Source organism: Sinocyclocheilus anshuiensis, unplaced genomic scaffold (genome assembly GCF_001515605.1).
Source record: "Sinocyclocheilus anshuiensis isolate Anshui unplaced genomic scaffold, SAMN03320099.WGS_v1.1 scaffold3242, whole genome shotgun sequence".
Classification (NCBI taxonomy): Eukaryota; Metazoa; Chordata; class Actinopteri; order Cypriniformes; family Cyprinidae; genus Sinocyclocheilus; species Sinocyclocheilus anshuiensis.
This window is the reverse complement of record NW_015541065.1, coordinates 46,946-62,176: the sequence shown is the minus strand read 5'-3', so window position 1 is coordinate 62,176 and position 15,231 is coordinate 46,946. Positions and strand designations below refer to the sequence as shown.

The 15,231-nt window shown below is 37.7% G+C and overlaps 1 protein-coding gene across 1 annotated transcript in view; it reads right to left on the bottom strand.

Annotated features, from left to right (window-relative positions):
* LOC107690660 (plexin-B2-like) overlaps window positions 1-15,231 on the bottom strand; it is a 53,815-nt gene that overhangs the window by 6,906 nt on the left and 31,678 nt on the right. Inside the window, exons 3-29 of the mRNA XM_016489042.1 lie at window positions 15,031-15,219; window positions 14,621-14,749; window positions 13,719-13,819; window positions 13,290-13,422; window positions 12,449-12,605; window positions 11,750-11,861; window positions 11,548-11,659; window positions 11,306-11,407; window positions 10,394-10,489; window positions 10,020-10,107; window positions 9,032-9,192; window positions 8,379-8,527; window positions 7,574-7,738; window positions 7,210-7,345; window positions 6,275-6,336; window positions 6,013-6,192; window positions 5,713-5,824; window positions 4,391-4,600; window positions 4,066-4,245; window positions 3,926-3,982; window positions 3,274-3,397; window positions 2,902-3,131; window positions 2,614-2,795; window positions 1,671-1,737; window positions 1,448-1,594; window positions 739-895; window positions 212-312 (exon numbers count right to left, since the gene is read on the bottom strand). Coding sequence (XP_016344528.1) covers window positions 212-312; window positions 739-895; window positions 1,448-1,594; window positions 1,671-1,737; window positions 2,614-2,795; window positions 2,902-3,131; window positions 3,274-3,397; window positions 3,926-3,982; window positions 4,066-4,245; window positions 4,391-4,600; window positions 5,713-5,824; window positions 6,013-6,192; window positions 6,275-6,336; window positions 7,210-7,345; window positions 7,574-7,738; window positions 8,379-8,527; window positions 9,032-9,192; window positions 10,020-10,107; window positions 10,394-10,489; window positions 11,306-11,407; window positions 11,548-11,659; window positions 11,750-11,861; window positions 12,449-12,605; window positions 13,290-13,422; window positions 13,719-13,819; window positions 14,621-14,749; window positions 15,031-15,219 — 3,639 coding nt within the window. The remainder of the gene's footprint in view (window positions 1-211; window positions 313-738; window positions 896-1,447; window positions 1,595-1,670; window positions 1,738-2,613; window positions 2,796-2,901; window positions 3,132-3,273; window positions 3,398-3,925; window positions 3,983-4,065; window positions 4,246-4,390; window positions 4,601-5,712; window positions 5,825-6,012; window positions 6,193-6,274; window positions 6,337-7,209; window positions 7,346-7,573; window positions 7,739-8,378; window positions 8,528-9,031; window positions 9,193-10,019; window positions 10,108-10,393; window positions 10,490-11,305; window positions 11,408-11,547; window positions 11,660-11,749; window positions 11,862-12,448; window positions 12,606-13,289; window positions 13,423-13,718; window positions 13,820-14,620; window positions 14,750-15,030; window positions 15,220-15,231) is intronic.

Below are 15,231 nucleotides of genomic sequence, written 5' to 3'. Positions count from 1 at the left end.
GCCAGGTAAGTGAAATTATATTATCTTGCTGTATGTGTGTCGTTTTCTTTACGTTTTCTGACTAAAAGCAACCAAAAATCCATTTTAAAGTGGTTAAGCAAATAATAATAATAATAATAATCGGCAGGGATCCCAGACCAATACAATTAGTGTGCCTCCTCTATTTTAAAACCCACGAGCCGCCACTGTCCATGTGTAAATATGCACTCACATTGTAATGGGCCAGTGTGTTGATTCGTTTCCATCTTCCCTCCTTCTGTGATGTCAAATCCAGATCGGACAGGATCTGCCCTGTAGAGCCAGGGCGCCACTCTGTGGCAAGAAAAGGAACTACGTCTTACAACACAGTCAGAGAAAAAAAAACAACAAGCTTGGCACAGCATTACACTTGACAACCTGAGAAGAACAAAGTCCCTGGCTCCTCCTTTTAACCAGATTCATCTGTCTGATGGATGATGCGAGACATCGGCTTTAACAATTCAGCACATTTAGAAGAACAACTCATTAAGAACTGCAGGAGTGCCGACCGACATGCACAAGATCCCACCATTAATCAAACCGCTATCTGTTCAGAAGCGAGTCTTCCTCCAGTACTTTTAAATGCAGTGCATTGTTAATAAAGAGAGCTATTTATGTGTGTCACTTTCATAAAGTTGGAAGCTTTTGGAAATTTCCTGCCGTAATGAATCAAAAGTGCCGGGTGGTACGGAAATTCAAATGCAGCTGGCCAAGTCTAACCGAGTGCGACGCTGTCCACCGTGGGTCTCTGGGAGTAGGGCAGATTCCTGTACACCTGTTCGATGATCTTCTCCTTCACTTGGGAGATGGAGTCACAGTTCAGGACTTTGACAGGGGTCACATCGGGACCTTCGCCATGAACCAACACCTGCAGGGTCTAGAGAGTTCAAACAGGCTTTAGTCTACTGATACCAACTGTACAAAGATCACCACATCAAATACACAATTAGACTGAACAAACTGTTAGAGGCAAGAATCACCAATTACAAGTCAATTAAATCTCGGTTGCATGAGAAATTCAACAAAATAAGAGAGCATGTTTGTTTTCCCAGATCTCATGATTCTTTTTCCTCCAAGTGGTTTCCTCCAGCGGATAATGGCTGTTCAGTCCCAGAGGAGCAGTGTTACGCTCGTGAATGAGATTACAGACTCACTGCTGGCCAATAAAAGGTGTTAGGAGAACAATGATGGACACACTAACACTGTCTCCGCTTTTCCTGAGTCTCTCTTACAGCGAGACCCATTCTGTATTAACAAGCTTTCTCTTGAACAGGTCCCTTACTGACCATTTCTACAAAGAAACCATCTTTGTACAGTCTTTGTAGATATATAAGCCGTAAACAGACATGCCACACACTTCAAAACCAAGTTTGGATGCTAAAATATGTCTTACGGGTAAGAAATTATACTGAAAACCACTAGTACTCACCAAAACGGTGTACTCCACATCATCCCCTAGAAGTCCAGTGTCGTTCAGTGTGTATTTGGCTTTCTTCATCTTGGCATCAACTGGACCTTTTTCCACCTGGTGTTTAATGGCCTTAAAGAGCTTATAGAGCGGCTCACCGGCTGAGTCCTGTGAAAAACACATTAGTCAGCCTTCACAGCTAGAAAACAATTTCTGCAATTCTATTCATAGCATAACTGCTCACCTTTAGGAACTGGTAGAGACATATGGACATCCAGTTACACAACATCCTCTCCACAACCGTCTCGGACCTAAACAGGAAACATGGGCTGATGAATTAATTTGTCAGTACAGGCAATACCTTAAAAATGGCTTTAACTATTTTCTCACGTCCTGATAAATTATAATCTTCATTTGAACGATCCTGACACTGATTGCTTGAAATCCCCAAAAATATATTTTCTCAAAGTCTCGTTTGAGTGGCGGCACTGAACCACAAAACTTTCTATAGACTCCTGGAGCACAGCATGCAAAAACATACAATCCAATCTTCTTTTGAACGATCCTGACATTGATGGTTGACATCCCAAAAAAAATATTTTCTCAATGTCTAATCTCAGTGGTGGCACTAAACCACAAAGCTTTCTATAGACTCCTCGAAAACAGCATGCAAAAACATACAACGCAACCTGAACGATTCACAAACAACTGACTCTTATGAGTGGTTTTGTTTAATGAATGGTTCCAAAAGACATGTTGCCAGTCTGAAACACAGCCCTGTATAATTTACAGCATCAGCATAGAAAACATTTCTCTCTATGTAAGAATATGTAAGCAAAACGGATATTATAACTAACATATACCTGAATAAATCTACGACAAATCAAAACAGGAATCAAACTGAATTAAGAGCTTGTGAATCAGAATCAAAGTGAATCAGGAACTATCTACTAAAGTGTTCTGACTGAGTGGTTTCAGCAATTGCCATGCTGTTTCTAGGGTGTTTAGTGTGGTTGATAGGTGGTTGTTTACTAGCATAAACCAAAAGGGCCAAGTCTATGATATTCTGGTCCAAAGTCCAGGAATTATTTATCCGTATGTAAGTATGACTGCATAGAAATGCTAAAGCTAATTATGAGCAACAATAATGGCAAATTATGTGAATTTGTTATGGAGTTGGTTCTGACCTGCGGAGCATGAGTTTAGGGTTCTTGCTGTGGACGTATTCCTCCATCAGCTCCAGCAGAAGGGTTCTCATGATGTCTGTGTAGTACTCCAGCTTGCCATGTAGTGCCACCATCAACAAGGAAGCAAAGTAAACCTTATTCCTGGCATTGAACTCCTGCCTGCCCTCCAGGGTACGTATGAACTAAAGCACAAAGACATGAGTACATAAGTCAGCTTATACATCAAATCCAGTAGTATGTAGACATGTCAGCAGAGCAATTTTATTAGGTTGAGGTTGAGGGTCTCACATTGATGAGGAAGGTTTTGCTGTTCAGGAGATTGGAGAACTGGTTGAGCGCCTGGTCTACGATGGCTCTGCGGGATTCTGGGATGTCCAGCTTGCCGGTGATCATGACATCGTTGGCTCCATCTTTGGAGGGCAGGAAGAAAACGCGGTTGGTGTAGTTCTTGTAGTCCAGGAATGGGATTCGAGCTTCATTCAGATCACTAGTGTGGTCCTCCATCTCTATCATAAGATCTAAGAAACACAGAGAGCTAAGTTTCATATACAAGTTGAAGCTTTCAGAATTACAAAACCCATCCTTGCTCTTGCCTAAAAAGGAAATATTTGTTGACAAATAAAAATGGCATGAACTATATGAGAAGCAGGAACATCTCACCTGTGAACTCTTTTTTACAGCGATCACGGACACTCTCTTCTAAATTCGCCAGCTGATTTTTGATCTTCTCATACTCTCGTTCTGCCTGCTGGCTTTTCCTCCTGCACGTATGCAAACACAAACACTATTTTTTAAATTTCCTTGAATCTAATTTACTTCTAAGTTGCTGCATATTATTTTTAACTTAATTATTTATTACTTTTTAATGATAGTACAGAGAAAGAGGACAGGAAATGCAGATCATAGGTTTATTTGCTGTTCTGTCTTTGTAAATTATAATTTATGGCTTTATTATTTGTATCTCCTTAATTGACTGATTATTACTGATTATTAATTGGATTAAATACAATACCTGTTTTTGAGAGAGAGGAAAGGAAATCTAGATAATAAGTTTATTTGCTGTTGACAATCAGAGTGCACTTCAATTTTTGATTTTCTTTTATTTAATCCACTGATTATCTATTATCTGTTGACTTTTTAAAATTTTTTACCTTTTTTTATTTATTTTTTATTGATATTAGAAAGAGAGGACAAGAAATGATGGAGGGAATGAGACCGTATTGAAAGAAAGAAAAAAAAAATTTGAGCAATATGTCTGATGCGCTACTTTGAAATCAAAGTTATTAAGTTCACATTATTACAGTCTGGTGACGTATTTCCTCTCAAAGCGAACAGAGCCGACATTCCACTCTCCGTTTCCGAATATGATCTGAAAAAGACAAGAAACGTTGAACACAGGGTAAAACCAGTGAGAATAAGTGGGATTAAAACTTGAAGAGAGCCATTTCTGACCGTCAGCTCCATAGCCTCTGAGCTGGTGTCTCTGCGGTGGCGTCTGGAGGTGGATTTCGGAGGGCTGGAGGGGGCCACGAGGAACAGCTTATCGTCCTCCAGGATCGTCACCGCGCATGACACATCACCCACAAACGCCTGGGCCTCTTTGGCAGTCATGGCTTTAGAAAAACCTTTACCCTGCATCAGAGAAAAGCAATGAAGCAGTGATTTTTTTGAAAGAACATTCAGCAGTTACGGAAACGAAAGTCCCTTTAAGGCATAGCTTTTTATTTCATATTTTTCTAAGAGGCATCCAAAATCTGTCATTAGCAAAAACACTTGCATGAACGCTGATGATGCTGTTTTCCGTGATGGCTTTATCTGTCAGCGTATCGAACGAGGGGTCTTGATGGTAAACAAACTCCGTCAAGTTCTCCACCAAGTTGTCCAGCTGGATGATCGTTCTTAAGGACTGGTTTATGTATGTCTTGTTCACAGCCGGAGAGAGGAACTCCAATACGGTTTCGCTCTTGTTGCAAAATTCTTGAACGAACTGCAGGAAAGAAAACAAGTTAGTTTATCTCTGTATAAAGCACATTTCACAAATGTCTGAGCACTAAAAAAGAAATAAGACAGCAGGCTGTCAGCTGCGTGATTAATGTTGCTTATTAACATTAAGAGAAGTGAGACGGAGGAAAGGAAATATTAGGTAGATGCAGACAGAAGAGAGAGAGAGAGGAAACTCCTCAGCTTGAAACTGAGCAATGGGTTTTAACATCCAGACATTTTATCAAAAAAATGAAATTACATAAAAATGAAATGCTGATTTCTTTCTAATTTCTTAAGAGCCAATCAATAACATCTGACAGAACAAAAATAGGAAACCTGAAGATTTCAAATGAAAGCACAAGCGACATTGAGTAAGTAAATAAGAACTTACATTTCAACTTTTTCAATGTTATTGTATGGCTTCAAAAGACTGAATATAGAGCAAAATTTGTTTAGGTGCTTTTTAAAAATCCATTTTGAAGCCTGTGGTCAATACAAATTGGAAAATAACCGTTTGCTTTTTGTGCTCCATGGACAAATAACATCTAGTGTTATTTTAGTATTAATTTTAAACTATAATAACAGACATTAGTATTTTAAATCATATCTTTTTTTTATATTTTCAGTTTTCATTTTAAATGTAGTTTGTTTTAGCAATTTTATGGGCTTTTGTCATTTTTATTAGCTATAGATAAAGCGATTAGCGATTTCTATTTAGCTTTAATTTTTTTTTTAGTTTTTGTTTCAGAAATTTTAGTACTTCAACATGCTTTTTTTTAGTTAGTTGCCAAAACAAAATTTTAAAATCTATAATTTTAATTAATTAATTAATTATTAATTTTAATCTAATATTTATATTTTATTTTGTATTTATTTAAATTAACGAAGAATATTTTGAATAGTTTTAATAAACAACAACAGTAATACTGCATCAAGTTTGAATGACATAATGGTGAGTAAATTGTGACTTCTGAACTTTAAATTTACATTTTAGTTGAACTATCCCTTTAAGGAAACAGAATCAGAATCTTCTAATCCCAGCCTTGCTTACTGTAAGCGACCACAAACTTTACCACAGAAAGGTCCAAAAATGATCATTACAAACATTACACGCACCTCCACGTTGCTAGACTTGTGACTGAACTCTTCAGAAGAGGGCAGCACTCGCATGGTGGCTCTCTGCACCTGATCAAATCCAGATCCCATCACTATGATCTTACGACCTCCGCTGAAAACACACAAACATACACGCAGACATGTAATACTTCTGTACACAGCCATATATTCTCACCCCTGAACCATTAAATATATGTAGACATCTTATTTGTGATCATATTTTCAAAGACATGGCATTCAAACTTTGAAATGCCCAATAGTGAGGCTGTATGTGTGAGCGAGGCTTAAAAACGGACTTACCAAACAAAGCTGGCCCGTGGGGTGTAATCTGTAACTTTGGGATTGGTTGAGTATTCGAATCCGCTGACTTCTTTGGAAGTGTCCTTGCCGTACTTTACAATAACGGGCAACTTATCTGAAGGAATCTTCTGTCCTTTATATAGGCCTGTCATGCAGGTGATCTCCTGACCAAATGTCAACCTGCATTTTTAAAAAGCGTAAAGACACGATCAGAATTGGACAAAGATAAATCAAATCTGCTTTCTTACACCTAGTTACTCACACTTTACATGGCTCTCTGTCCACTGTGATGCTGATATCATCTATACTAGCCGTGTCTAGGTCCTCGGGGGGGGGGGGGGGAGAAAAAAAAAAAAAAACTTTGTTAACATTTCCTCACTCACAGCTCCAATAATAGCTTCTTTTTTTTTTTTTACATCAGTCTAGCTTTATTAAACATTAATAAGGCTATGCTCACACAGTCAGTGGAAGATATACTGTTCAAAAGTTTAGGGTTACTAAGATTTTTAAAGATTTCTAAAAGATCATGTGACACTGAAGGCTGGAATAATGGTTGCTGAAAATTCAGCTTTGCATAACAGGAATAAATTACATTTTTTTTAAAAATGAAGAAAACAGTCACTTGAAATGTAAATAATATTACTGTTTTTAATTCTTTTTTTTAATTAAATAAATGCAGCTTTGTTGAACATAAAAATACTTTAAAAATCAAAAATACAGTATCAGTTTCAAACGTACAACAGAAGTCTATCCTACTGAAAACTCTTGTGTTACGAATGCTGGTGAGCTTTCAATTTAAAATAGCATTAAAAACCCATTTTACTTTTAAAATGTGACTTATTTCCGAATGAAACTGAATATTCTGTTTGAAAACAAAAGAAAAATATATAAATAAATGAATAACAATAAAAAAAATACAACTAAATAAAAAAACTACTTAAAAGTATATTTTAAAGAATGAAAACACACCTTTTCCTATTAGCCTGGAATATTTCTTAAATAAACTTTAAGTAGCAAGATTTTCTTGGTCAACCATCTTTACTAGCTACATTATGCTGGTTAACATCATTGGAATTCCTCTGTGTTTAAGCTGGTCTTTTCAGGTGGGCAATTTACTTAAAATTTACATAGAGAAAGGCAAAAAGGATTGAGGAACATAAACAGCCACAAAGGACTCATCATAGAGAAAGCTTTTACCCTGTAAGTGAATAACACCTGCGACTGTCCTGTTCTCCCTCCTTCCACCTCTACTTCCACTGGCCCGACAAGGCTGCGCTCATTGGGCAGGTCTTCAGGAGGTGCTGAGGGGAAAGGCCCAATCTCACACACAACACTGAAAAAAACACGGGAAGAACTGAATTATAAGCTAAACGGCTCTTTCTAACATACAAGATGTGTTTTAAATGCTCTACACGACAAAAGTTACAAATAAACACCACTGTTCAAAAGTTTGGGCTCAGTAAGATTTTGAGAGTACATCTGTTAAGTCTTTTCAGGTGGGCAATTTACTTAAAATTTACATAGAGAAAGGCAAAAAGGATTGAGGAACATAAACAGCCACAAAGGACTCATCATAGAGAAAGCTTTTACCCTGTAAGTGAATAACACCTGCGACTGTCCTGTTCTCCCTCCTTCCACCTCTACTTCCACTGGCCCGACAAGGCTGCGCTCATTGGGCAGGTCTTCAGGAGGTGCTGAGGGGAAAGGCCCAATCTCACACACAACACTGAAAAAAACACGGGAAGAACTGAATTATAAGCTAAACGGCTCTTTCTAACATACAAGATGTGTTTTAAATGCTCTACACAACAAAAGTTACAAATAAACACCAGTTCAAAAGTTTGGGCTCAGTAAGATTTTGAGAGTACATCTGTTAAGCTCACCAAGGCTGTATGTATTTGATCAAAAACAATAATACAGTAATAATGTGAAATATTATAAAGTAACTGTTTTCTATATTATATATTTTAAAATGTAATTTATTCTTTTAATGGCAAAGCTGAATTTTCAGCAGCCATTACTCCACTCTTAAGATCCTTCAGAAATCATTCTAATATATTGATTTTGTGCTCAAGAAACATTTCTTATGACGTTGGAAACAGTGCCGCTAAATATTTTTGTGGAAACCACAATACATTTTTGCATGGTTCTTTGGTGAACAGAAAGTTCAAAAGAACAGCATTTATTTGAAATAGAAATCTTTTGTAACTTTAAATGTCTTTACTGTTTCTTTTGATTAATATAATGTTACCTTGTTGCATAAAAGTAATAATTTATTTTTAAAAAATCCTACTGACCCCACATTTTTGAATGGTAGAGTATATGCTGTGATACCCCATTCCTCTAATAAGGCAGTCATGCTGTACCTGGTACTGACGGAGTATCTCTCTGGCTGATGAGTACATGGCACTCCAGCTATGGTGATTCTCTTAATGTCCTCCTGCTTGATGCCCAAGTTAGAGCCTTTTATAGTGACAGAGATCTGTCCCTTCATCGGCCCATACCGAGGAACAATCTGGAATGAAAGCAGAACAGCACAGTTTAAAGAGGCCTATAATACTCAAAACCATATAATAGAGTTAAAAAGATCACCCATAACCATTGTGCCCTTGAGTGATCCAGCTGCTTTGGAGAAAATAATTTGCCAGATGACAAATAATAAAACACCATCAGGCGCAGGCGGTGCGATCATTAGAGTCTCAGATGGATTCAACAAAACACTACAGTGAGAGACTGAGTTTGTGACTACCAGCGCAGCCATCTATATATCATTTAGGCATGAGAAATGGAGAAGAGGATGAAAAGAAATGGTGTTTTCTGGTGAAGACGAAGAATAGAAATTTATGAAGTGCATTTGAACCAGGAATGGTGAGTTTGATAATAGCTGATGTCAGGCCAATGAGATATTCTTGGATGCATTTTGAGCTTAGCTTGAAGTGTGACTGAGTCTAGTGTTAGCAAAGTTCAAAATAGGGTCGAGAAACAGTATCGAGCAAAGAAAGACAAGAATTGTCCTCACGTCAGTGATCTTTGGAGGAGGACACTGCTTCAGCTCCTGGTTGCACAGGTCTCTGTAGATGCAGGATTTTGTGGTGTCGCACCAAACGCAGTTATACTTCTGATCAGCGTTCTTACACAGACTGCAGTCCTCACGTCTAACCGAACAGTTGTAGAGCACCACTGGGTAGAAAAATGGAGGGAACAAAACAATTCACAGAACTGACACTAAATTCATCATCTGTAGCAAAACATGCTTTAAAAAAAAAAACTCAAAAAAAGTTCCTCTAGTCTTTTTGTTTTGTAGAGAAATAAACATTTCATTAAACTGCTGTTTATCACTATGTTTCCGGAAATTGTGAGTTATGCAAATTAGGCTGTTTATTGTTGTATGTGGTGATTTATTAGTCACATTTAGCGCAAAGATTTTTGATGCTGTCAACAAACCGTCCAAATTAAATCTTCATTTTTTTTGTGGCCGATTAACACTGCTCAGAATATGTAGGCTGGCAGTTATATATTTAAAAAGATATTAGCTTTAATGTTATGTGGTTAGCTACGTTTAAGTAATACGTTCCGGCACAGCTTAGCGTAGCTTAAAGGGATATGCTTAGTTCATGTTTAGCAGATGAGCACTTTCAAAATGACATCTTCCAGTTAAAAAATGCACATCAAATAGACACCTGGATGACATACTTATGCTAGCTACATGCTATTAATACTTAGGTAGTTAAAGGGATAGTTCACCCAAAAATTTTAACTATTTGATTTTCAGAAATGCAGTTTTCAAAGTGTTCATCTGCTAAACAGGTCCAAAACATCCCTAGTTGGATATAAAAACAAGATTCAGGTGATCAGTCCCCAAGATGCCAATGATATATAACATATGCTAATCTCCTTATTTTAAGAGGTTTATCAGATGTTTATACACAACCTTTCCACATCTTGACGATCCACATGTTTACTGCAGCTTCTGTAAGCTATGATGATGAAAATTCATTTAAATGTACCTCTGAGGGTGCTGTCAATCTTCCTGTCCGTGATTTTATCCTTTATGTAGAACGTCACATTCACCTCTGGCTCCTTGTCATATTCAAACTGGCATAAAAATAGTAGAAAGTGTCATTAAACACACACACAGATACAGACAAACACATCACCGCATCTGGAACAACTGTGTGCTGCAGAAAATTCTCCCCTGCCAAAGTGATGTCTTTGTGTTTGTTACGCCCACAGAGGACTGAGCCCTACACACACGTGCAGCTCAATAGCTGTGAGTGCCATATTGGTTGGTGCTCAAACTCCAGAAACAAATCAATGTGTGAACAGAGAAGTAGAGAGTGAGGGAGACATAATAGGAGGAATACGATTGGAGCATACTGACCTCAAATCCCTCAAATCTGTACTTTGACCCATCAGCCTCCACAGTCACCTCGCCCACCTGTTTCATGAGCTCAGTGCCAATTTGAAAGGTTCTGGCCTGAGAGAGATGAAGAAAGAGTAATGCTGTTTATGCAGACTCTAATAACAGGCATTTTACTAAAAAAATCATGCTGACAAATTGCCTCACTGAGATATTGGGTAAATATATTTCTTTATTGCATCTTCATTGCTCTCTGAAATATTTGATTCTGATTGGTCGATGGTTATGGTTCTGTGATAAATTATGTAGCTTTGGCAAGTAATATATGAAGTGATACAAGAGACATCACACTAGCAAAAAAATATGGAAATTCCTTAACAGTACAACAGGCCCTATTTTACAAACTTTTCTTTTAGTGTAAAATCATTTGAATTTAATTAAATCAATATCTCACATCAATTTATGTACAGTATTTAGTAAGCATAATGCCAAAATGTCCAACTGATGATATACATTATTCTTTACATATCTTAAAAAAAAAAAAAAACTTAAGGATATTTTCCCTGCATACATTGTATACATTAATATACTAAACGTAACAAAAACACAATGTACAATAAGAAGTAATGCATGCATTTTACCCAATATTCATCCAAATTTTTGCCCTGAAATTGGATGGGGGTTTTAATTCCAACAGGAATAAGCAAGGGTTCTGGGATCTCAAACCGAGGACACCTGTCATCCTGCAAGAATCATAAAAAAAAAAATCTATTAAAACTGTTATTATTCCTCTTTTGTCACCAAAGATGATGGCTTACCATATAATTAAACAACAAACAGTCATATTAATTTATATACGCATACATTCATACATTAATATACTAAACGTAACAAAAACACAATGTACAATAAGAAGTAATGCATGCATTTTACCCAATATTCATCCAAATTTTTGCCCTGAAATTGGATGGGGGTTTTAATTCCAACAGGAATAAGCAAGGGTTCTGGGATCTCAAACCGAGGACACCTGTCATCCTGCAAGAATCATAAAAAAAAAATCTATTAAAACTGTTATTATTCCTCTTTTGTCACCAAAGATGATGGCTTACCATATATTAAAGCACAAACAGTCATATTAATTTATATACGCATACATTCATCCTAATATGACTCACCTGCATGTGTTGAATGATATGATCACCCTTGACAGTGTCATCTCTATCACTGCATGTGTGATCCTGAATATTCCATTGGCAGCCCCACTTACTGGTCACACATGCAATGCATCTGCAGAACACAAAACCGGCCAATCAAAAGACGAATCTAAATAAATGCTACATGGAGTACACATTTTTAAAAACACTGCCTGATACTCACGGTGTATTCTCCGATCTTTTTACCACGGCTGCACAGTTGTAGAACTCAAATGCACTAGATGCCACTTCAACGCCATCATTTACCGTGATCTTCACTGGCACTGCCACAAAATCTACACACATGCACATGGGAAATGGGAATCATATGGGCTTTTAAGGCAGTAGTAATTCATACAGCCAGTTCTGAATTGTTTGAGCTTAAGAGGTGCTAGATAAGCCAAGGTCATGGGTTCGATTCCCAAGGAAAGCATAGCCTGATAAAAGCTTTTGTAACTCTAAAATCAAGGGAAATAGGAATCATATCAGTTTTTAGGCAAGAGCATTTCATGTGGTCAATACTGGACTTCTAGGGTTCAATAGGTGCTAGAAACGCCAAGGTTATGGGTTTGATTCCCAAGGAAAGGAGGCCCTTATAAAAGTTTTCTGTAACTCTAGAATCAACAAGTTAAACTTCAGAATCTATCTGCTATTAGATTTAGCTTCAGTGTAATTGCTACATCTGATCAGTCTCCAAATAAAAAAATCACAAAACTAGCAAATTACAAACATGAAGAAATGAAAAACTTTTCATGCCTGACATGATTTTTAGGCATTCTGTGAGACAAACACCATCTGTTTGTTTATTGAGTAAAGGAGGCAGCGAGAGGACGGCTTCACAGTAGGTGATTATTAAAGTTAAAGACAAAAAGGATGCTCTCACCTTGTGTCTCAGGTGTGGGTGGTATGTTCTCAGAGGTCGGGAGAGCACAGATGACCCATGTGCCTTCCATAGTTGCGTGACTTTTGTAGCCATCAAACTCACAGTGAAGTCTATCAGGACTGCTGATACTGGGGAGGGAGGGGATGTCAATCATCACCTGCAAGTTTAAACCAGAAAATAAGGATTTAGGAAAAATAAATAAATAAATGTGGAAAAACATCAGTTCTCACAATTTTTGAACAGCGAATTTATGAGTGTTATAGTTGTTTATGATTTTTAAATATTGAATAGTGCGGAACAATCAAGAAAAAATAAATAATATTCAAAAGATGATAATAATAATAATAATAATAATAATAATAATTACATAACCATACATTTTTGTTGTGAAAAACACAATTGTAAAATTTGCTGACATTTTCAGGTTTTGCACGACTGTATTTCCCCTGAAATGCAATACGAAACAAAATAATATAGATTTCAGCAAACAGTAAACAAGTTAGAAGCATACTGCCTTTATTCATTACCACTGATACAGGAAGTTAATTACGGTATACAGGAAGCCTCTTCAATCAACCATGACCACTTGAGTTTCTTCTGAGACATATTAGAAATGCATGAAAAGTGCTCTGTGCGTTCATGTGGTATGATACAATAGTTTCAGACGGCTTGTTTAGTAACTTCACCATGTCAGCTTATGAAAAAAGGATTAGACTCTCAGACTGGATCTGTTACAGTCAGTAAATATCAATCTTGAGTCAATCCTTAAGAGGTTAGGGTTTGAAATAACTGCAGACCATATCACAGTGTGTGTGTTTATGAATGTGTTATGCTTTAGTACCTGTGTACGCTCTGTTTTCTTGCAGCTGATGTTGGGGGGCACAAAGGACTGAATAGTTACACATGTTTGTTTTGGACTCCACAACCAGACGTTCTCTCCTTCTGCTTTGCGACAATCCTTTTTCCTAGTACAACTGAAAGAGCAAAGCAGACAAACATGGGCAATGAGCCATACTGCATTCGCTTTAACTGGACTGCACGCAGATATCTATTACATACTGTAACAGACAAAACTAAGACTTCAATTACACCATATTTTAAACAATTTCAGAATCAGGTCGCTAAACTGTTTCCTGTTCTAAAACATACTTTAGTAGGGATGGAAGTCACATGACCCATAGGAGTCATGTGTCTTGTCATGTGGCAGTGTTACTGCTTGTCCTGTCCTTTACTGGACAAGAATGCTCAAATGATGTGCTAACACACTTACCGGCCTTCCAACACACACCAGCCACAATATGGGTCCCGCTGGGAGACACATGAGTGACAATCATGCCTCTGCTCACAGGCCTGCACTGGCACTTTGGTGATCTATGCAAAAGAGAAACAATTAAGACAACAGCCACAACCTTTAAAATGCCAATTTGTTAATTTATTTAAGATGCTTAATAGCTGATGCATCTGTGATTGAAGGTTCTGCTTCTGCATTAAGAGTTTAAGGTGCGATCACATTATCAAAAAAGGTCCACTGTCCATTGTCAAGCAATACATGAAATATTGCCACTTTCAAACTAAGCATCTTTCTGTTGGTCAAAGTGGGGAATTTGTGTGACCAACCTGAACACAAGCGAAATCCGTATGGGAAACATTTGACCCTCTTTGCACAGATTCCTATTGAAATGACTGGATTACCCACACCTTTAGGACCCAAAAGTCATTAAACGTCATAATTGTAAAGTGAGAGAGCTGCAGCATGTCATCTCTGCAACGTCAGAAGAGTCGTTTTGCTACATTTTTTTGCGTTTGTGTACAACTGTCAACTTATGGAGCAGCTTATGCATTTGAATTGAGTGTTCCACTTCAACACTCTCGGTTTCCTGCTTCTAATATATGGGCCATGTGAATGAGTAAAATGACTGACGGGAAGAGAGCGCCTCGAAGTCTTCCGATTGCCTAAAATGATATGACACAGCCTGCTGTTACATTTTTTGTGGCAGATTACAGAGTCTAGGGATGTCACATGTGATATTTCAATATATCTCTAAATGTACCACTTCATAAAAATTTCCTTCAAGATTTGCAAGCCTACATTATTAAAACAGGTTTTAACCAGTGGATGATCTCTGTTGACTTAATGTGATATATGAGTTGTGGATGTGTTCATAAACAAACCTTTCTGCCAGTGGTGATGTACAAGATATCCAAAGTTGAATTAAAAAATAGGTTTTTGTTCACCCCACCATCTGTGCGTTCCCCTGGAATCCTGTTATAAAGGTTAGGGTGGCTGGGGTCAAGATGCACCTGCAAGCAGAAAGTTAATTCATTCATTCATTCGGCAAATGCTTTTATCCAAAGCGACTTACAAGTAAACACATTATTACGGGGCAATACAACTAGAGCAAGTTCTAGGATTAAGTGCATTTCTCAAGTGGTTGTAGCTCATAAATCACCCATACTTGGGTTTGAACCAACAACCCAGCCCATATTGTTACCCACTAAGCCAGACCACCACAGCAGTCAAACCTCAAGAGCTTCAGTGAAATTTAAAGAGGAAAGAAACCAGATCCTGGAATGGGACTCACCTTTAAGACATCTGCTCCGCTGGTTCCCAAAAATGCCACAGTGTGCTCATTCTCCACCGCCACAGCTACAGCTGTCAGCATGTCATTTCGGGTGAAGATGGGTTTGACAGCCAGTGCGTACTCGGGTTTACTGGCTAGTGGAGACGGCAGGAACTCCGCGCCACATTTATATCCCTTCACCATGTTCTTCTGTTGGGCGAA